The sequence below is a fragment of the Dipodomys spectabilis genome, unplaced genomic scaffold (assembly GCF_019054845.1).
Source record: "Dipodomys spectabilis isolate Male_0828 unplaced genomic scaffold, ASM1905484v1 ptg000043l, whole genome shotgun sequence".
Classification (NCBI taxonomy): Eukaryota; Metazoa; Chordata; class Mammalia; order Rodentia; family Heteromyidae; genus Dipodomys; species Dipodomys spectabilis.
In genome coordinates, this window is record NW_024870720.1 from 29,205,609 (window position 1) to 29,228,733 (window position 23,125).

The window sequence follows — 23,125 nt, forward strand, 5'->3', positions numbered from 1 at the left end:
GTTAAGCAAAATGAGCCCCAAGACAGAGACACAAGAGGTTTTATCTTTGTCGCTGTTCTTCTTAATGTACTTATAATGTACTATATGATTGTTTTCCATTTGTATGTTCCTCCCCCATGGTATAACTTGTTTACATTGTATTTGATTCCGGTGCCCTTGTATATACACTTTTCTCATTTGGGGAAGGGATGTTGACCCATTGTAACAATGAGATGTATAAGACACTATGTTGAAAACGAACTTTACAACTTTGGCAGTGGAGGGGGGGGATAGTTGGAGTTGGGGAGGTAGGGAAGGAAGGGATGGTAGGGGAAAAACAAAGGAGGAGGCAAAAGTGCTCAATAGGAAATGTACTCATTACCTTACTCATGTAACTGTAACCCCTCTGTACAGTATTTTTACAATAAAAATGTATAAAAATAAGGAACTTATAGATATTTACACATGTAAATGTATATTCCATATACATTGTAGTATTACTCATTAGAATCAAAAGGAAATGTAGATGTAACCCAAGTGTCCATTGACACATGAATGGAAATTAAATTGATAAATAAAATGTAGGCTGCACAAATAATGAAATAATATTCAGATTTGTAACTGAAGAAAACTGAAATACATGACAAGTTGAATGAGCTTTAATGGACATTACACTAAGTAAAATAAGTCAATCACAAAAGGAAAAATATTGTGTGATCTGGTTAGAGGAACTACAAAAAAAAAAACAGCAAAATTCACAGAAGCAGAGAGTAGAGTGGGTTGCGAGGGGCTTTGAAATGGAGAAACTTGGGAACTGCTATTCAACAGATATAATAGTTATACAAAATAAATTAATTCAAGAATTGTGTTCTAGCCAGGGCTGAGCACAAGTGGCTCATCCCTGTAAACCTAGCTACTCAGGATTCTGAGATCAGAGGATCATGGTTCAAAACCAACCCCAAGCAGGAAAATCAGTGAGGATCTTACTTCCATTTAATAGCGAAAGCTGGAGGTAGAGTTGTGGCTCAAGTAGTAGGGTGCTAGCCTTAAGCAAAAAAGCTAAGGGACAGCTAAATTCAAGCCCCAGAACTGACTCTTACACTACACACACACACACACACACACACACGAAATGTGTTCTACAATATCATACCTATAGCAAAACTAGATTGTCCACCTTAAAAATTGTTTGAAAGGTAGATTTTTTGAATGTTCTCAGCATAACAAAAAAATTAGAAAGCATATTTAGGCTGAGCATGGTGATGTACACATAACTTCCCAGCTATGAGGACAGTGGAAATAGGAAGATTACAGTTTGAGGTCAGTAAGTTGGGAGTTCTCAAAAAATCTATTACAAAAAAAATAATGCAGAAATAGTGGCAAATGTTTATGATCTCAGCTACACAAGTCATGATGGTGGAGAATCATAGTCTGAAACCAGACCTGGCAAAAGCATGAGACCCTACATGCAGAATAAGCAACTACATACAGGGGCTGGAGGCATGGCTCGAGTTGTAGAGTGTTTGTCTAGCAAGTGCAGAAGCCCAGAGTTCAAACTCCAATACTGAAAACAAATGAAAATTAGGATGATGACAAGGAAGATTTTCACACCCTGTCAATCATCGGGCTAGTTATTCATCAGGTTGTAGAATAATTTCCCAAGGGGAACGTGGAAAATCTCATCATTTAAAACATGTGAAACCAGACTGAAGAAAAACACACAATCATAAAAAGTGGTCTTATTCTCTTGACATGGGTGACAAGGCTGGAACCCCATAAACATGACCTAAGACACCAGCATTCCCAGGCTGTGCACAGCCAGCAGCTCACCCACTGCTGAGAGGAGGAAGGAGGAAGACTGGGCTGGAGCTGATGAATCACATCAGGGAGAGTTGTTCACCATGTTCCTGGCTGGGTGACAGTGTTCCCAGGGGACTAGGGAAGGAGTGAGCATGCTCTTCCCAGCCCACAGACGTTGTAAGGGAATGTAGCCGATACTTCTCCATTACATCATACATTTGACATTGGCCTACATATTTTGGGGGGAGGGTCTTTTTCTAAAATCCAAAACAACCCTGGCAGAAGACTAGATAACCAAATCTAACTAAAACAGTATTTTAGACCAAGAATCTGAAAATGGAGGCCCATTCAGGCCCACAGTAACTTTTTATTGAAACTTCTGCCATAAACGAATAACTATGAGAACATGAATTCAAGGAAAAAGATGCTAAATCTTCTTTTCTAAAGGTATAAAGAGAACATGAGGGGAAATGGACCAACTTTCTTTGAACACAGACCAACATACCACTCACCAGAGTTTCAGCATACATCTCTGACACTAGTCTAATGATTACTGTGTAGCCACTGGAATTAGAAAGACGAATTTGAATCTCAGATTTATTTAGTCATGTGACATGAGACAAGTTATTTAATCTTTCTAAGTTTTGTCTTGAAGTAAAATTTAACGATAGCATCTTCTTCAGAGGACTTGTATGATGAATGAATGATTTATTGCATGTCAAGCGCTTGATATAGTACCTTCTACATCAGTATGCACTCAGAGACCTACCAAGCATTATAAATAGTTACCAAAGATCATGACTTAGGAAGAACAACTTTCTAAGGTTGAATGTGACGCTTAAGCTTTACCTGCACAGTTTTCCCCAAGATCTCCACAAAAGGGACCATTTGTTCCTGGACTTCTAGTTGAATTTTCATCTGCCACCACACAATGGAGGATGATTAGACCTTCAAGTTCAAAACAGAACCAAAAGTGAAAATTAGAACTTAAAATACGCTCAGCTTAAATATCCACTCAAAGTCCTGACCCACTTAGGAAAATAGCAAGCTATTTGCTTCCATTCCCAAGGATGTAGGATCCAGTTTGTGTTGTGCTTCCTGCTAGAGGACAGTATTTCAGTGCTAAGCAGAGAATTTTCAACCAGCACCCGTTAATAACTATTTCTCTTGAGAAAGGAGACATTAGACAGGTGCGGTTGGTTCCCACCTTTTATCCTATCTACTCCAGAGGCTAAGATCTGAGTATCATGGTTCAAAGCCAGCCCAGACAAGAAAGTCTGTGGGACTCTTAATTTCCAATTAACTATGAAAAATCTGAAAGTGGAGCTGTGGCTCAAGTGGTAGAGAATTGATCTTAAACAAAAATACTCAAGGACTTCTCAGGTCCAAAGTTCAAGCCCCAAGACCAGCACAAGAAGGAAGGAAGGGAGGGAGGAAGAAAAAGAGGGAAGGAGGGAGAGAGGGAGCAAAGGAGGGAGGGAGAGAGGAAGAAGGAAGGAAGGAAGGAAGGAAGGAAGGAAGGAAGGAAGGAAGGAAGGAAGGAAGGAAGGAAGGAAGGGAAGGAGGGAGGGAGGGAGGGAGGGAGGGAGGGAGGGAGGGAGGAAGGCAGGGGGGAGGAAAACAAGGGAGGGAAGATGGAAGGCAGGTAGGAAGGGAAGGATGGAAGCTGACATTGCTATATCTTGTGATAGAGTCATCACAGAAGCAGAGCAGAAAAGGGACTGGATCTCAGTGCTTCTCAGAGGTTCACTATAAAGTGAACATCCTTCCTGTGAGATATGAAATAGATATTCAAACTGTGGCGATTCTTTGAGAATTTTAGACTTCTCCACTTAAGAATCTCTATCTCAGAGAAATTGTCTTCAAATCTTCTAGAGGAGAAAGGACTTTTGTGGTTAGAATAATTCAAAACACAATAAGTGATTCATGTAGATTCTGATTCTTATGAATCATACATAAATAGTCATTGTGAGATCATTAAGAAAATATGGCACTGATTAGACATAGGATATCATAAAAATCAGTATACTTTTAAAGTATAATAATGACATTTTGGTCTTCAGTAAACAAGTCCATGATGTATCTATCTATCTATCTATCTATCTATCTATCTATCTATCTATCTATCTATCTATCTAAACAGTGTATCTGATAATAGCTTTATATTTATTATTTGTAGTGGTAATAGGTACAAAGAGAACTATTATCTACTAACATAATTAAAAGATAGAATAATAGAACTAATAAGTTAATTAATAGTTAATACTAGAACCAGTAATTTATTATAATTTGCAATGCTACGGATCCAACACAAGGACTATGTATGCAGGGCAAGGCACTACTATTGAACTACATCTCCCTACACTACCCCTGCCTACTCCTGCCCTGAGATACGCTTTAAAATAATCCATCATAGGAATGAAGATTCCAAGTGATGAAGAGAAGTCATAAATGAAAGAAGATAGACCACATGTTAATAACTGTTGAAGATAAATGTTGGCTATATCAAGGTAGATTATTCTGTCTTCTCTAGTTAGTGTATATTAAAATGTTAACAGTGAAGAGAGAAAATAAGAGAGGAGAGGAGCTGGGAGAAAAAGAAAACAATTACTTGACAATTGGCTAGTCCTGAGTTCAATGACAGTTTTTTGTCAATGGTAAGCTCAGAATGTATTAAGGATGCAGAGCATTAAAAATTGTGCTGGCATATAACCAGTGCTCAATATAAATCATTCATTATTGTGCAACTGACAGGAATAACAATCTCCCACTGAGTGTATTGAAAATTGTACATCTGGGCAAGAGATTCTAAGCAACATATGTCCTCCAATTCAATTCAGTGCAAGAAGGAGTTGTGAGCATCCAAGACCATACAAGCAAATAGGACATACTTGACTCTCAGGCTGCTCTGAAGCTATGAAGGCAGATAATTAGCCAACCAAGGAACTATGATACAAAGTACCCGTACTGTTAAAAAAAAAACAACAAAACTAGCTAGGTCTTTATACACGAGAAGACTTTTTTCATTTATCAATCATAGAAAGGTGTTTTTTTTAAGAAGGAAAAGGTATCAAATGTTAGAAAGTATGAAGAATGAAACTCAGGATGGGTAAAATTTCCCCATTTTTCTGAAAGACAGCTTAGCATAATATAGAACATAAAAGCAAAAGTAACTTAAAGGTATACTAAGCTTTATTTCTAACAATTATATTGCATGTAATTTTTCCTAAGGAACTAAGTCAAAATAGTCAAAAAGATTTAGTAACAAAGCTCTCTATATGGCATAAGTTATTACAAAGCTAGGAAATACTTTCATATTTAACAGTAGGATTGACTAAATACATTTAGCTTACTTTCATGCAGTAAAATACTACTCAGTTATAAAGGTATGTTCAAATAGTAACAGAACATTTCAACATATTTCTAAGGAAAAAAAGTATAGATTGGTAATTTAGTGTGATAAGTATGTATTTATATGTGTAAAGTACATTTCCATTGTTTATATATAATATAGGTAATTTATTTTCTTCCCTCAACAACTGACAAGAAACATTTCATGCCTGTCTCGTCATACACCAAATGATTTCCAGGGTTTTATATGGCTTACAGGCCTGGAAGTTCCCCTCCAAAATACAGTCAAAAGGTTTGAAAGCAAATCACAGAATTGTTCACCCTGGTTAGGAGGAGATTATTCATTTAATTTTTCTTATTTGTACTTTATTTTTCATTTTTTTATTTTTATTGCAAAGGTGTTATACAGAGGGATTAAGTTACATAAGTCAGGTAAGTACATTTCTTTTCCAACAGTGTCACCTCTTCCCTAGTTTTCTCCCAGTTCTTTCCCTCCTGATCCCCTCCCATCCCACAAGTTATTTAATTCATTTTCATTTCTTTTTTTAATTTAAATTTATTGTAAAGATGATGTACAGAGGGGTTACAGCTACTTAAGTCAGGTAATGAATACATTTCTTTTTGAACAGTGTTGCTCCTTCCCTCATTTTCTCTCATTTTTCCCCTCCTCACCTTCTTCCCCCTCCTAAGTTGTAAAGTTCATTTCCAACATAGTGTCCAGTGCGTATCACTGTTGGATTGGTTCACACATTGTCCCACCATCTCTGTGATTCCTCTTCTCTTCCCCAAATCAGATAAACTTATATACAAGACAAAGGGTACAGAAATAAAAAACAGTGACAACAGGGAATAAGCCAGACGGGCACAAACAGAAAGAAAAAAGAAAGAACTGAAAACAGTACAATAAAAAAAACTTCATTTCCATTCCTTGGAGTCCCTTTCAATAGCCATCATTTTATATGATCATATGCACATAGCTATTAAGCCATTGTGATACTCCCCTAAGAATATCTTCCTTTATTCTCACTGTGTGAATGCTTAGAGTGTTGTTTACTTGATCGTGAGCTTTCCCATGACCCAGCAATCTCACTCCTGGACATTTACCCAAATAACCACAGACTAGCCTGCACTAAAGCCACCAGCATAACCATGCTCATTGCAGCATTGTTTACCCTGGTTTAGATATGGAATCAACACAGGTGCCTTTCAGTGGATGAATGGGTCAAGAAAATGTGGTATATATAAACAATGGAATTCTATACTTCCATCAGAAAGAATGACATTGCCCCATTTGTTAGGAAATGTAAAGACAGAAAAAATTATATTAAGCTAAGTAAGTTAGACCCAAAGAAGCATATACTGCATGGTTTCCCTGATTTGTAATGGCTAGAATATGTCTATAAATCTACAAGTTAATCCAATGGATAGTAAAAAAACAAATAATTATACTTGGACATGATTAAAAGCACTTTGAGTATACTTCATCTTCAACAGTGCCTAGTGAATATCACTGCTGCATTACTTCACCCTTTTCCCCACTATTCTGTGCTCCTCCTTAGCTCCCCCAAACAGATAAACTTACATACAAGACAAAAGCACTGAAGTCAAAAAGAATGACAAAGGAGAAAAAAACACAAAACGTAAAATAACAAGAAAACCCTCTTGTTTTCATTTCTTGGAGTTCATTTTGATAAACATCATTATTATATATGATCTTATGCAGCAAACAGAAGCAAACAATGATTTGGAGCTTTCTTGAACATAGGAGTTGTATACTACTCATCTTTTAAATCCCAGTGCCCAATACAAAACATAATAGATAAAGAATAAATCTATAAGCCGATAAGAACATCAAATCCAAAAATTCCAGTAGCAATTTTAGTGGAAAATGGAAAAAACCCAACTCATTCATTTCTAAAACTATATATACAGGCTTTCTTCATGGGTAAAAAGAACAAATCCTCAGATGTAAGGTTAATCTTCTCTGAAAGTAGAACTAAAAGAAAAGAAAATGTTAAATCTCAAAGATGCAACATATGCCAACTGGGAGGTGGAACTATCTCCTCAGAAATATGAAAGTATGTTGTATAAGAAAAAACACATGGCTTGACACATTCTATTTAATATTGCCTTTAGTTGCTTTGTCTCCTACTGTAGCTTGTAATTTAACTCATTATTTTCCATTTCTACTTGAAAATACAGAAACCCTATCTAGTTCCCAAAACATTCTGACAGGCGACAAGATTGGCTTATGGCCTGGGTGACTTCTGCTAAGCTTCCTTCCACATGCTGGTATCCATTGTCTAAAGGATGCTACTGTACTCAGAGGTGGAGGCATCTTCAAATCAAAGCAGCAGACAAACGAAGTAAGGGCACTAATGCCTACCTGAACATATTCAGGTGAGTATACATCAGATCTAGCCTGAAAAACCATTTTCTTGATCTGAACAGATTTTTTTAAAAACTCAATGAAGGCAATTCAGGCCAAACTTTCATTTTTCTGCTTCTATTGCAATAGAAAGTTTAGTAACATGTTTTCTTCACAACAATTGGCAATTAAAAAAACACAGATGATCTTTTAAATACCACAACACCATATGCTTGTTGTACTCATTTACCTGCTGGGACCCTCACAGGCATTTCAGTTTGTAGTCTGCAAGAAGTGACTCTTATATGAGAGATCTGTTCACAAGCCAGCTACCAAATACTAAAAGGTACTTTGTAGAGAAAGAGCCCTCCTGTTCCAGCTAGAACTCAACAAATACATATTAAGCACTATGTGTTTGGCAGTGGTACAAGACCTTGAAGGCTAGGTGATTAAGATAGCATCACCAACATCAAGGAGCTCACATTTTGGTAAGATATACACCCAGATCTTCAAGATACCATGTAATTCGAATTCACTGAGTGCAGGAACATTAAATGTAGAATCAACTCTGCTTAGTGTTGAAGGCTTCACAGAGTTTTTGATGGATAATAAATAATTTTAAAGCATCAATTAATAACTTGGAAAAATGTGCAAGCAAGATAATTACAGTGTATTCTTTGTATCAAAAGTGAATGATATTTATATGATTATGCTAATCTTAATAATGATCATTTAACAAAAACATAATATTAAAATTAGGGCTAGTAATTAGCCCACATACACTGTTTGGGGAAATTGGTAGTGATTCATCAAAGTCTGTGTTATGACATTTCTTACATAATTTGAGTATCAGTCTTGTAAGTGACTACTGGAATTATGATCTTACCTCAGTAGGTAAGATCTGAACTTGATATGTCAAGAAGTAGCATTATAAGCAAATTATTTAACAACAGAGAGGTGATAAGTGACGGAAGGAATACCTAAAAGACTCAAACGTTGTTTCTCTAGGGAAATTGTTTATTTTTCAAAATCTCTGTATGTTTACTTCTTTGTTATGAATAGAGCTAACTTTAAAAATAATGTAGTGCCACTAGAGCATTGTAAACAAATGCTCCAGCTTGTAAGTAAACTTGGCATGAAACTGCATGCTGTATGGGATGATTGGAAGGGGAATAATAATGAAAGGGAAGGCAGGCAGCAAGTCAGTACCAAAAAAAAATTATTCCACCTGGAGCGTTAGTGTGGATTTTGTGATGCAGCTAAAATGGGTCAGTGGAAAGTTTTAAGTAAGACACAACATAATCATCCTTTTCTATTTTGGAAAGATGATGCTGATATCAGAATGGATGCTTTAGGTACACCTAAATCAAGGTAGCAGCAGTAGATAAGGAGAAGAAATGAATTTGAGAGATTCTCAAGGTAAAAGGTAAACAACTTGGTAGAAAGAGATTAGATAACTAGCTATATCATGACCAGTCCCAGGGATAGTAGGTCTACAGGAAGATAATACAGGTTGGATGTGGAGAGAAAAATTTAGTATGGGATATTGAATTTGAGATGTCGATGACACACAGGATAGTGGCTGGATCTGTAGATTCAGAACTCTAGAGAAAGAAGTCAAAGATACATATTCTATAATTGAGGGTTATAGGAAATAAGCTGGCATTTAATTCCATGGGAACAGACAGCTCAGAAAAAAAAGTGAAAAGAAGAAAATTGATCAAAATGGAATCCTGAAGCATACTAATAAGACAGAATGGAAGAAAGAGAAGAGCTTGGCTGGGAAGGTGGCTTAGTGGTAGAATGCTTGCCTAGCATGCATGAAGCCCTGGGTTCTATTCCTCAGTACCACATACACAGAAAAAGCCAGAAGTGGTGCTGTGGCTCAAGTAGTAGTGTGCTAGCTTTGAACAAAAGAAGCTCAGGGACAGTGCCGCGGGCTCTGAGTTCAAGCCCCAGGACTGGCAAAAAAAAGAAAAAGGAAGAAAGAAAGAGAAGAGTTCTGCAGAGACTGAGGACAGTAGCCACAACGCCTAAAGAAGTATGACTTTTCAAAAGAAACTGAATACAATGTAATTGACAGATAAAGATAAGAAGTAAAATGTGGTGTTCCCTTTTGGCCACATCCCCACCAGCATCTATTATTTGTTTTCTTGATAATGGTCATTCTAACTGAGGTGGGGTGGAATCTCAATGTAGTTTTGATTTGCATTTCTTTTTTTTTTAACTTTTATTTTTTGGCAGTCGTGGGTCTTGAACTCTGGGCCTGGGCACTGTCCCTGAACTCCTTCAGCTCAAGGCAAGTGTGCTATCACTTGAGCCACAGCACCACTTCCAGTTTTCTGGTGGTTAGTTGGAGATAAGAGTCTCATGGATGTTCCTGCCCAGGCTGGCTTTGAACCGTGATCCTCAGATCTCAGCCTCTTGAGTAGCTAGGATTACAGGTGTGAGCCACCGGCGCCCAGCTGATTTGCATTTCTTTTATGGCCAGAGATGTCAAACATTTCTTCATGTGTCTATTGGCTATTCTCATTTCCTATCCAGAGAAGTCTCTTTTTAATTCTGTAACCCACTTATTAATGGGGTGGTTGTTTTACGGATTTGCTATTGGGGGTTTTAATTTTTTGAGCTCTAGGTATATTTTTGACATGAGGCCCTTGCCTGTTGTGTAGCTAGGGAAGATCTTCTCCCAACCTGTGAGCTTTCTATTTATCTTGCAAGCTATGTCCTTTGCTATTGAGAAAATATGCAGTTTAATGGAATCCCATTTATCCAACCTTTCTTGGATTTGTTGTATTTCTGGATCTTTATTTAAGAAGTTTCTACCTATGCCAAGGAGCCCTAATGTATCCCTTATCCCTTTCTGTAATATTTTCAGGGTATTTGCTCTTACCTCAAGGTCTGTTGGTAGGAAGGTAAACTGGTTCAGCCACACTGGAAAGCAGTATGGAGATTCCTCAAAAGACTAAACATAGAACTCCCGTATAATCCAGAAATCGCACTCCTGGGCTTTTACCCAAATGATTACAAACAAGGCCATGCTAAATCTACCAGCACAACTATGTTCATTGCAGCATTATTTGCCATAGCTAAGATATGGAACCATGCCAGATGCCTTTCAGTAAATGAATGGATCAAGAAAATGTGGTATATATACACAAATGGAATTCTATGCTTCCATCAGAAAGGATGACATTGCCCCATTCATCACAAAATGGAAAGATTTAGGGAAAATCATATTAAGTGAAGTAATCCAGACCCAAAGAAACCTAAGTCCCATGGTTTCCCTTATTTGTAATAATTAGTATATGTCTGGGATAGTCCTAGCAGAGGATCACAATAGCTCAATAACTGTGCTTATGACCATATAAAATGATGCTAATCAAAATGAACTCCAAGCCATGGAAACAAGAGGTTGTTTAGGGTTTTTTTTTTTAATATGCTCTGTGAAGTTATTTTTTTTTACTTTTTTTCCCCTTCGAATTATCCCTGTTATGACTATTCTTTATTTTGGTATCTTGTGTCTTATATATATATATGTTTATCTGATTTGAGGAAGGGAAAGGGAATAACCAAGTGATGAGACAAGGGACAAAGTGTGAACCAATGCAACAGCGGTACTCACAAGACATTATGTTGAAAATGGACTTTACAACATAGGAGGGAAGGGAGGGAGGGGGAGGGAAACTGGGAGAAAACAAGGGAGGAGGAGGTAACACTGTTAGACAAGAAATGTCCTCATTACTTATATAACTAATCCCTCTGTACATCACCTTTACAATATAATAAATGTTACTAAAAAGAAGTGAAATGTGGGCATTGGATTTGCACTTGTGATATATTTCTAGAGAAATCACAGTGACAGCCAGGCTCTGTGGTGCGCATCTGTAATCCCAGCTACTCGGAAGGTGGAGCCCGGAGGATCGCTTGAGTCCAGGAGTTTTGGGCTGCAGTGCACCATGCCCATTGGATGTCCACACTAAGTTCGGCATCAATATGGTGACCTCCCGGGAGCCAGGAACACCAGGTTGCCTATGGAGGGGTGAACTGGCCCCGGTCGGAAACAGAGCAGATCAAAACTCCCGTGCTGATCAGAAATCACAGTGGCAAAAATAATATGAAAATAATTGTAGATTACTCTTTCAAGATATTGGACCAAAAAGAGGGAAATTAGTTAATATATACTGAGAGAGGAGGGGATCTTTTTTTTATGAGAGATAATTGACGGAAAAGCCAATGTTACTGGAGAGATGAATAGGAACCGAAATTTTCATCCAAAAGGGCTTCTTGTGCAATACATAATCATTTACTGTCAGAAGTAGTTATTGTGGAAAATATAGTTATTTTGAGAAAATGGAAAATTAGTGTTTAAGCCTATGTTATATTTTATACATCTGACTTCCATTATTCCAGAAAATCTAAGTCCTGGTTTAAAATGAATGGAAGCATCTAAAACCTTTTTCAGTGTTCTCACTACTAACACTCTGAGCTGGATTCATCTTTTGTACAATATAGGATTATTAGCAGCATCTTTGGCTTTTAACCTCACACATACTAATAGCACCCTCTATTCCTCTGCCAACCAATCACAGTGGAAAATGGGCAGGCATTGTCAAGTAGCCTTGGATGTTAGGAGGACTGCCCACAGTTAGGACCAATGTTATTTTCTGTATCTTATTTTTTTGCATATTTTTAATCTAAAAGGTACCTTTCACTTAGAATATGTCTTTAATCTGAAGTCGCTAGGCAACCTTCTGAAGGGTCAAATTGTGACTCTTCAAAAATCACTTTTAGGAAAAGTACCACTATCTCATGAAAAGATGAACAGATTTGCCCTTTAATGCATTACATGACTTATAGCTAAATAACAAATGTTTCTGACCTTTTTTCTCAAGAGTACTTAAGCTCCAATTGGTTTCCTCCCATCCCATTACTGAGCTCATAAAAATCAAGGAAAAAATATACAAGTTCTAAAGCATATACTATTAAAATAATCATTATCTTTATCAGAAGAAAAATGAATTGTATTTATGGAAAATATGATACTTATTTGTGGAAGACAAAAGATTTCTGTTCAAAAGAGTCACTAATTATATTAAATCAGAAATATTAAGAATGCTAGAGGTTTTTTAATAGCCTAACAAACCACCTTTCAACTCCTGAAACATTATCTCTTAGGAGAGTTCATCAAACTCACACTTAGAATTGCAGTAAAAAGACTAGTCTCCTCCAAGATATGCCATCTCAAGAATACCATCCATTCTTTCTACCACAGTCATTCATTTGTTCATTTATTCATTCAAAGAATATATTTAACACCTATTTCTAAATCTTTGTAAATGCTTCATTTTGTTGAGTTGATTTTCCCTGTTACTTTTCTGTTCTTTGAAGTCAACTAAAATAAGCATAATCTCTCTCCTCCTTAAAAGATTCTCAAATATTTGAAGTCAGACAGGTACTAAGTTTCCCTGAAATGCTTTTTCTTCCCCAGCTAAATATCTTGGTTCCTTTAACAATATGTCTAAATTCAAGGCTGAAGTAAAATATCATCCCATGTGGACTGGCCTAGAAGAGTGGGGCTCAACCGCCATATTTCTAGTGATGAGGCCCCCTGGCATACAAACCTTTTCTAGTTGTCACATTAAACACTGAGGTTTTACCCTAACTACTACAAGCTGAAGTTTCTAAAGGTCTCGTACTGCTGGGAAATAATGCATAGATAAGGTCTGTTTTTACCCTCTGCTATCATTCTGTTTTCTTTCCATTCTTATTTTTTACTTAAGCAGATTATTTTTAACACTTTTTCCTTCTTAGAAGTCACTCGAATATTTCACAATTTTGTTAATTCCTGATTCCTTCATTTAACCTATCATCCATCTTTCCCCACTTTGCACCATCTATAATATGTCTCAGATGCAAAGACAGAATACAGCCAAGGGATTTTCTTAGCTTCACTTGCTAACTAACTAGAACTTGAATCCTTATTTTTAATGTTAGTTTCTACACATCAACTTCACTCATAAAACTCAAGAAAAAAAAAGGTGGGGCACAAAATCCAATTCTACTCCAGTGAGTCAAAATTCTATTTACTTTTATGCACTTGAGATTCTCAAGTTAATAATTACAGAATGTATTAAAGTATTATCCCTGTCAGTTAGCATGGGGGATGAAGTCAGAGTGAACAATACAAGCATTCAAAGAGAAGTAGCCTGACCAGGCTCATGACAAGCCATCACCCCGTCACTACTGGTGCTGAGGTAAGAGCTACACCAGCTGGGTCAACTATTTAAAAAAATCAGATGTGACCAACTTAAACAGCCATGTACGTTGTATTTGCCTCATCTCTGAGCTGAATTTTCCATGTTTAAAGCCAAGTACATTTTGCATTTTAAGAATAAATATAACATTATCACAAAATGTCCATTTGTCACCATTCTAATGATTTAGGACATCTTAAATATACTGTAAACTGCTACTTGTACAAACTACATTCAATAATTTCCTGCTTTCTCATTCCCAGTTTAAGATCTGAACCACACTGTGTGGCCAACTGGAAAACCCACTTGTAAAACAAAGGAGAGTTGATCAATTCATGAACACAAACAGAAATTGGAAGGATTGTTAACTAGAGTATAAGGGGAAAGAACTGCTTTGTAGTCAACTAGAGCTGGTATGAATCGTGAATCTCAATTTTAATTACAAGATAGGAGATTCTGATTCTTCTTCAATCACTGAGCTGTAGAATTCATGTTGTAAACGGAGGCTACAAGAGCAAACTCACCTGTCCGTGATAAAGATTTAGCTGTGTCCCAAAAGGAAGAGGGGCAAAAAAATATGCAGTTTTAGTGGTAATGTTCTGTATGTGGCCAGTACTCAAAAACAAAACAAACAAACAAAAACAGAAGCTATATGATACCAGAGGCAAAAGAACAATTATACTCATTCTGATTCAAACAAAATGGGATATTGACAAATTTCTGTATTTAAAGTGAAATTTCACTTGAGAATAAGAGACTTGTAACATAGACTACAAACCATAAATATATGTACATTTCCATACATATCATATTTCTGCAGTGTGATCTGCAGTGTAGTCATGTACATTGCCAGTGTGTTGGTTCTCACTACCAGACTGAACGAGACATGAGTCTAATCTGCCTCCACTGGTTAGGAGAACTATGACAACCACACATCTGTGGTTTCTTTGTCCGCTCAGTACAGTGATTCAGCTCACCATTAATGCCCATTGGGATTACTGATTCGATTGGTTGGTTCTGTGAGTCAACGGTATAAATATAGTTAGAAAGGCAGATCTGAGACCACACTATCTAACAACTAAGTGGAATATAAAGTATACCACTGTATTTTTCAGAAAGTCAGAGGGAAAAAAGTAATAGGATCTTCAGTATGAATGTTTCCTTCCTCCACCAACAAACTCTATTCCAAATGGAAGAAACAAACTCTTTGTCTTTAATGTAGGCTAAGAATGATAGCTATTTTTAACTGATAGAATTGTTCTACAAGTTTATATTTTTAAAGCTCAGAGAGAAGCAATTTAACAACTTGTCAAATACAAAATAACTCATATATCTGAGAACTGTCAACACCACAACAATCCCTTTGCCAGTAAATCAACCTCCTTTTTAAAGTTTTACTGTTGCCATTATTAAAAGAGTGAGGAGAATGACTAAATTGAATGGGAACCCCACAATAATGTAGTTTGTTAGTTCATCAGTTGTCAAAACTTGACTTTTTGAATGCTATTTCTTTTTGATAAGACCAAAGCTGTCAGACTGTGTAAGATTTTTAATAAAAAAAATCTCTGAGTTCCCTGAATTTTCATATTTCAGAGAACAGGAAAAGGAAGCAGGAAAGAAGACAATTTGTTTTCAAGGAGGATTATCCAAGTGTAAAGTGAGACAGCATTATGGAGTTGGCCTCTGGATCCAGCGATAACGTAGCTCCTGACCCGTAAGAAAACAATCATCAGACTTTAATAATGGGAAAGTAAAGAAGACAGATCTCAAGGTAGATGTTTACCCAACCTGAAAAAGCTCCAGAATTTAGGTCTTGTAAAGGATTAAGGTAAGCCAACCCAATTTGGCATTAGCCCATTATTATCTTTAGCACTATAACCATTTCCAGAGACCAAAATATAAAGAAAGAAAAATATTACACAGGATATTGGAAGTGCCAGGTACTATAGAAAACAAATTTATTGGAATTGCCAAGAGAAGCAATGTATTAAGCCGAAGAAACAATCAAGTTTCATCAAGAAGTCAGGAGCTGAGCTAGAGCCTAAACAATGACAAAGAAATGAACATGATGTGTTTGGGAGAAAATGAATACATCTGTCCAGCTGAAGTGAAGAATTAGTCAAAAAAGTATTAAGAATCAAGGGCCTAAAGAAAATAGGTCCCATGGTTTCCCTTATTTGCAATATCTAGTATATGTATGAGTCAAGCGGAAAAGGTCAGATAATGTGATGTCAGGAAAATGAACCCTTAGATATGTATTTTAATGATTTTTCTTTCATGCATGTGTTTCTAACGCATTTATAAGATTATCTCTTTGTTGCTTTGTATGTCCCTCCCCCACAGTATAACCCCTGCTTTCACTATATTTGATGTCAGTATAACTTGTGGAGGAGATGGGGAAAAACCAGTTGTTTAAGGATACAGGTGGACCTGTTGCAACAAGGAGAAGTACAAGTTGACATGTCCAAAACGAGCTTTACAACGTCGGTGGGGGGGGAGGGGGGGAAGGAGAAGGATTGGGATTGGGGGGGAGGGGGGAGGCTGGGAAGGGATGTGAAGGGTAAACAAAGGAGGAGGCTGCAATGCTTGGTAAGAAATGTACGCATTATCCTGCCCATGTAATTGTAACCCCTCTGTACAGTATGTTCACAAATAAAATAAAATTAAATTAAAAAAAAAGAATCAAGGGCCTCTTGATGTGTATAGAGTGACTGTGAAATGATTCCATTGATTTTCTTCTGTGACCTATGAAAATAAAACTCATTAAGAAACAGTCACAGCACCAGTTGACACTCTGCAATGCCTGCTTACAACATCCTCGAAGCACATTCCCAATGGTGACTTCAATTAGTCTAGAGAATTGTTCAATAAGAACTTTATGATGTTGGCTGCTACTGGGTAGATATCAAAGAAAGAACAAGAGTCATGTTTTGTGTTAGATTTCTGCCAAGACAAGTGGGACATGGGACATTGATCTAGTTTCATCCTAGCTTCAAATCAAGCTTACAATCCTCTTCTTACCTTCTACTGCAGGTTATAATTCACTCTCATAATATGGCATTGTTACTACTATGGGTCTCGTGGCATAACAATATTTGGAATGTTTATTGCAGCATTATTCCTAAAAGCCAAGGTACAGACAGAACATAAATGACCATCAGCATACAAATGTATAAAGACAATGAGGTCTATAAAGTGGAATAAATATCATCCAGTCCTCAAAAAGGAAATGCTGCTGTTTCAATATCATACACTTCTTTGAAAGCAAATTACTAAATCAAGCCTACACTAAAAAGGAGTAAAGAATTAAACTCCACCTCCCAGAGAGAACATTGTCTAAATAATATATTTAAATTATTCCACAATAAAATGTTGGCTTTTCTCCTAGGAATTCTTTCAGAAAAGATTTTAGTATGTCTGGGAAGAGGCGTGATATTGTGTACTTTTGACGTGCCTTGGGAGAAGAGCTATATTTGGGTTCCACTGTTCTAATTTCACATCTACCTCTACAGTTCTATGCTGTAGCATAAAATCCTTTTCTCTCAGATTATCAGTCTTGGAGACAGCTTTAATTTTTTATTTCCTTTTCCTTATACATAATTTACATTATATTCAATAAATTCTTGGTTTGAAATAGTAACTGCATTTTCTCCCTTCTATCATTCCAGATTTGCTAAAAATCAACGTTAAAATTGCTAAAATCATTTTCACTGGATTACTATTCTATTTTAAAAAACATCTAGTCACTCATTGCTCATTATTGGTGCTTTCAACAGAGGTCTCTGACAGGAGGTAGAAGCAGTATTCATATCGTTATATTTGGACAATGGAGCTTCTGTGGGATAGGGCAAAGTTTGAGGGGTGTAGCATGAAGCTCATTCCAGTATTCTTTCCCTTTTCTACATAATATGGGGTCACAGGCCCATTTTATTATATTTGTTATTAAATTTAAATTATTTTAATTTCTGATGTTAACCTATTCCCTTTTAACAGGTGCTTTTGGTACTGTAAGATGAAGCTACATTCTCATGATAAGCCACCCTCAATCTCACGAATCCTAACAATGTGTGGTTAAGCACCCGAAAAGTTGGGAATAGTGGTGCCCATCTGTATTCTCAGGACTCAGGAGTCGGAGACAGAGAATTTTAAGTTTGTATCCAGTATGGGCTGCATAATCAGACATACAAGACAAACAGACAGACAGATGATAAATAGAGTCATGAGACATGAAACTGACTGGCCACCTAGACCTTGGGCAAATGTGAGACTAGCTCATCATTAATCTATAGAGACCATTGAACTAAACCCATAAACAAATCTCTCAGGTAAGAGGTCATATAATATTGTCAAATAACCTTGCCTTTGCTATGAAAGCATGCATTTATCACGATTATAAAAATCACTAGGCTTTAATTCTTCAGGAATCCTCCAGACATGGCATCACATCAAGAATTCAGGATCCTGACTATTGAAAATATCCCTTAATTCAATCAACATTCCCCTTAGTACTATAAAAACTAACTTTTTGTTGTGCATACCAGGGATCTGCACTTGCTGTTACATAGAAATTCTTCAATTCTTCCCCCATTTTTTTCCTCTATTACCTATAATGGAAGAATTAAGTCACTATTCATTCATGGAATTTTCCCATCATTCCAGTCCATAATAAGTTCCCCTTATTTATTCATTATTTAATCTATACTATGCAATTTATACTATGCAATTCCTTAAATCATGAACCAATCATTTTTCAATGTTTCATGTGTAATGAATATTTAATCCATATGCCATAAATTCTTTAAAGGAGGATAATTATTTGTCATTCAACAATTTTATTAAGTCATTGATGTTTAACAGCTTTAGACATACTTCAAAATAGTACTAAGAATACTTTGAAATACCAAAATTTTTAATAATAAAAAATCCTAGATTTTTCTCATCATTATATGATTTAGAGATAATGAAAGTACTTTCCACCAAGACAACCAGTACTGTGCCATGAGCAAGAGAAACCCACTTTAGATAAGTTAGTCTTTTTTCCATTGCAAAACCACTTATTTTTTCTTAAAATGCTGCTTTGAATTTGAATTGCAATTTGTTTCAGGCACAAAAGGCAGAAAAACACATAAGACTGAAACTAATTTGTGCACTAAAGAAACAATTTTAACACATGTACATAAGGAGGCTATATAATTTATGTTTTGAAGCTAGTAAGATTGTTTTCAAGCAAAACCCTCCTAACCCCTTCTGTAAAATTTTGTGAGGAGGCTGGACTTAATACATTCAATTCATTACATCTTTGAGCTGTTGTTCTGGGAGGATCTCAGAGTATGAACAGGACTATGAGTAGTGGCGGTAGAATCTTTCATGAAAGGTAGAAACATTCCTCATAGAAACCACCAATGGCATTAGCATCTTGCTGATGATGGTAGAAACTTACATTTCATCAGCCAATCTCATACCAGACCAGCCTACTTTGTAGACCAGGTTCAGCTGCCATGTCTCAGTCAATAGCTGTCTACCAAACAATAAGCTATTGTTGGCAAATATGAAGACATGAAAGATGGAATATAAGGAGTTGTGAGATAAAATGAAGGGGTTTTTAAGGCTCTGGTTGTCAAAGATGTGTGTGTGTGTGTGTGTGTGTGTGTGTGTGTATGCGTGCACATGCACTGCACCACTACAGAAAGGGACTATTTCAGACACAGAATATAATTGTGAACAGGAAAGACAAATCCTTGGCCATCCTGGAGCTTACGTTCTAGAGAAACTGTCCAAAATAATTTTGAAAGCAAGGTCATGGTTGTGGAGACACATGCTTACTCTCCCACCCCTTACCCCCCCCCCCCACCACCCTGTGTTTGCCTCTAGTGCTGAATAATGTGCCAATTCCCTTTGATCAAAACACAGCCTCCAAAACTTACTTGGTTTAGTCAACATAGTGATTCTAACTCTCTTTATTAGATCATACCTAGGAAGTAATTTTAAAGTTATCTACAAGTTCACAAAGTTGAGAATAGTAGTATTATACCAAATATGTACTTTCCAATTAGTCTAATAAAATTTTTTCCTATGTTATTTCAATTTGTCCTCAACATCTCCCTTGGTCCCTTGATGACATTTATTATCATTATTATCATATAGATAAGAGAATGCGATCTAGAGGGGTTCAGTAATCATCTTAATGTTACAATGAATTATTGTGGAACAATTTATGCAGGACCGTTCACTTTTAGAAATGTGAAAAAAGTGGTTTGTGTCCTAAAATAAAATCAATTTAGTTTCCATTTTTCTCATATTTAGAAACTAATTTTAACATTGCATCCTTATCCATTCTTCCAAAATGATAGTTCCATTTCTTTTTAATTACGTTAATTGTTTACATAATTCAAATAAATGAGACAATGAAATTTTGGGGAGATTAACTCAAATATTAAAATCATCTCTTAAATATTTTATTTTATGCTGAAACTGCAGGCTGACTTTTATGTCTAATATCAGTGTCAAACAAGTGCTCCAAGCTCTTCATCGCAGAAAATTAGGATTGAAATTGACATAAATCACACAATCCATTTTTGCTTCCTATCCTTCTCTCTAAATGGGAATAATAAGGATTTCTAACTCTTAGATGACAAATGAGGCAGCTTGTAGACAGATGAAATATGCTTGTGTTTGCATTTGTATGTGTGTGTGTGTATGTGTGTGTGTGTGTGAGAGAGAGAGAGAGAGAGAGAGAGAGAGAGCACTAGTCTAAGGTTTGAACTTAGAGCCTGGGCACTGTCTCTGAGCTTTTGTGCTCAAGGTTAGAGCTCTACCACTTGAGCCATAGCGCCACTTCAGGCTTCTTAGTGATTGGAAATAAAGATCTCTGGAACTTTCTTGTCTGAGCTGGCTTCAAGCTGTGATCCTCAGATCTCAGCTTCCTGAGTAACCAGAATTAGAAGCTACAGGTTTCCAGCTTTGAAATGAACTTTTAACATCTTTGTACAGTGCCTAACTCCACACTGCACAACTGCTTGTTTCTTATTTTTATTGTGAATATAAATTATATACTAGATGTAAAAATACTTATTCATGAAGATTCCTAAAACATAAGGAACTTTTATGTCCATAATGTAGGTCAAGCAGGTATCTAAGTACCTAGCAACATTGTGTCTGTCACCTTGGGAGACAAAACCAATCAGGTGCCAAATTCCAGATGACATTTCAATAGGAAGGCACTCATGGGTAAGTCGAGTCCAAGTGCCCTAATACTGCTTCACTCCACTCTGAAGACAACATCCTGGTCTTGCAACGTGATTTTCTGTACTACACAGCAGAGGCCACTGGTCTGCCCTATTCCAGAGAAGTCTCCATCATGCAGCTCACTCCAAAGATAGAGAACAGGGGCTGGGAAATTGGCTCAGAGGTAGAGTGCTTAACCTCACATTCATGAGGCCCTGGGTGCGATTCCTCAGCACCACATAAGCAAAAAGAAAAAAGCCAGAAATGGCGCTGTGGCTCAAGTGGTAGAGTGCTAGCCTTGAGCTGAAGAGCTGAGGGACAGCGCCCAGGCCCAGAGTTCAGCCCCACAATTGACAAAAAACAAAAAACAAAGATGGAGAACAGGGAGCTATGTGTCAAGGGTTTACATTTAATCTTAAGAACCCAGATAAACATATATACAAGACCCAGGGTAATGAAATAAAAAAACAATGATAACAGAGAATAAACCAAAGGGAAAAAAACTAAAGAAAAAAGAAATAACTTTACATTGTACATTAAAAACAAAACCAAAGTAAAACAACAACAAAAAAACCCTCTTGTTTCCACATATTGGAGCTTGTTTCAATTAGCATCATTTTATCTGGTTTGGGGAAGGGAAGAGGAATAACAAAATGGTGAGACAAAAGACAAAGGCTGAACCAATGCAACAGCAATACTCACTAGACACTATGTTGGAAATGAACTTTACAACTTGGGGAGGGGACTGAAGGGAAAGAAAATGGGAGAAAATGATGGAGGCTAAACAATGTTCAAAAAGAAATGTGCTTAATAACTTACTTTTGTGTTACCATAACCCTTCCATACATCACCCTTACAATAAAATAAGCTTTTAAATTAAAGAAAAAAGAATCCAGAGAACTGATAGCTATCATCCAGCCTCCAAGGAAAATCAATTTCAGTGTCTATAAGATACATCAAAAGCTTATTTCTATGTAATACTAAACAGAAACCCATAGATATAACAAATTATTTTCTCACCACCAGTGAAAAACATTATGTTTTAAAAAGTTCTAATCAATACTTATAATACTAGCTACCCAGATGGCTGAAATCTAAGGATTGTAGTTTGAAGCCAGCCTAGGCAGGAAAGTGTGAGCCTCTTATTCTACAATTATCCACCAAAAAGCTGGAGGTGGAGTTGTGACTCAAGTGGCAGAGTGCTATCCATGGGCACAAAAGCTTGGGCAGAGCAGCTGGTCACTGAGTTCAAGCCTCAAGATTGGCACCAAAAAACTAGAGAGAAAATCATCTGACAACACATAGAGCATTTTTTAATGGATCATTGGAGAATACCTTGCTTCTATGTCCTTCCTTCCCCCATTTAAACCAACAAAGGAAAATTCTTTGGTGAAAAGATTTCTCATGCTGTCAGCATCACGGTCCATGCAACAGAGATGAAGAAACATTTCCTTCCACAACATCTTGGAAACATAGGCCATTGTTTTGCCAACATACTGCCTTTTTAGTGGCCGGATATGTTCACCAACGTCACATTCATTCATTCATTCGTTCATTCATCTAACTAGCATGTCATAAGCTCCTATTATGTGCCAGACCTTCTATGCAATCTTTCAAAGTAAAGGGTCAAACAAATTAATAAACTCTTAATTTTTTTTGGCGGGGGGGGGGGGGGGTCTGGTCGTGGGGCCTGAACTCTGGGGCTGGGCGCTGTTCCTCAGCTCTTCAGCTCAAGGCTAGTGCTCTACCACTTGAGCCACAGCGCCACTTCCGCTTTTTTCTTTTTGCTTCGGTGGTGCTGAGGAATCGAACCCAGGGCCTCATGAATGCAAGGCAAGCACTCTACCACTGAGCCACCTTCCCAGCCCCTAAACTCTTAATTTTGCCAAGAGGAAAATATTTAACAATAAGTCCTTCTTTTATACAACTGACTCTGTACTTCAAAAGGAGAAGCCATCCTGTTTGGTAATTTAATACCTCTAATCTACAGGTCAGTAAATAATTATTGCATATCCTAGAAAAAATGTGAAGAATGAATGAAAATACTTCATGGTTACTTGACTTGACCTTTCTGATCAAGTAGCATTGCTTAAATTGATATGAATGAAGATTAAATAGTCCATGGTTCACCAACATTTATACAACA

At 36.8% G+C, this 23,125-nt stretch overlaps 1 protein-coding gene across 1 annotated transcript in view; it reads right to left on the reverse strand.

Annotated features, from left to right (window-relative positions):
- Window positions 1–23,125, reverse strand: part of Btc (betacellulin) — a 48,203-nt gene that overhangs the window by 19,444 nt on the left and 5,634 nt on the right. Inside the window, exon 2 of the mRNA XM_042678253.1 lies at window positions 2,629–2,727. Within this exon, the coding sequence (XP_042534187.1) occupies window positions 2,629–2,727 (99 nt within the window). The remainder of the gene's footprint in view (window positions 1–2,628; window positions 2,728–23,125) is intronic.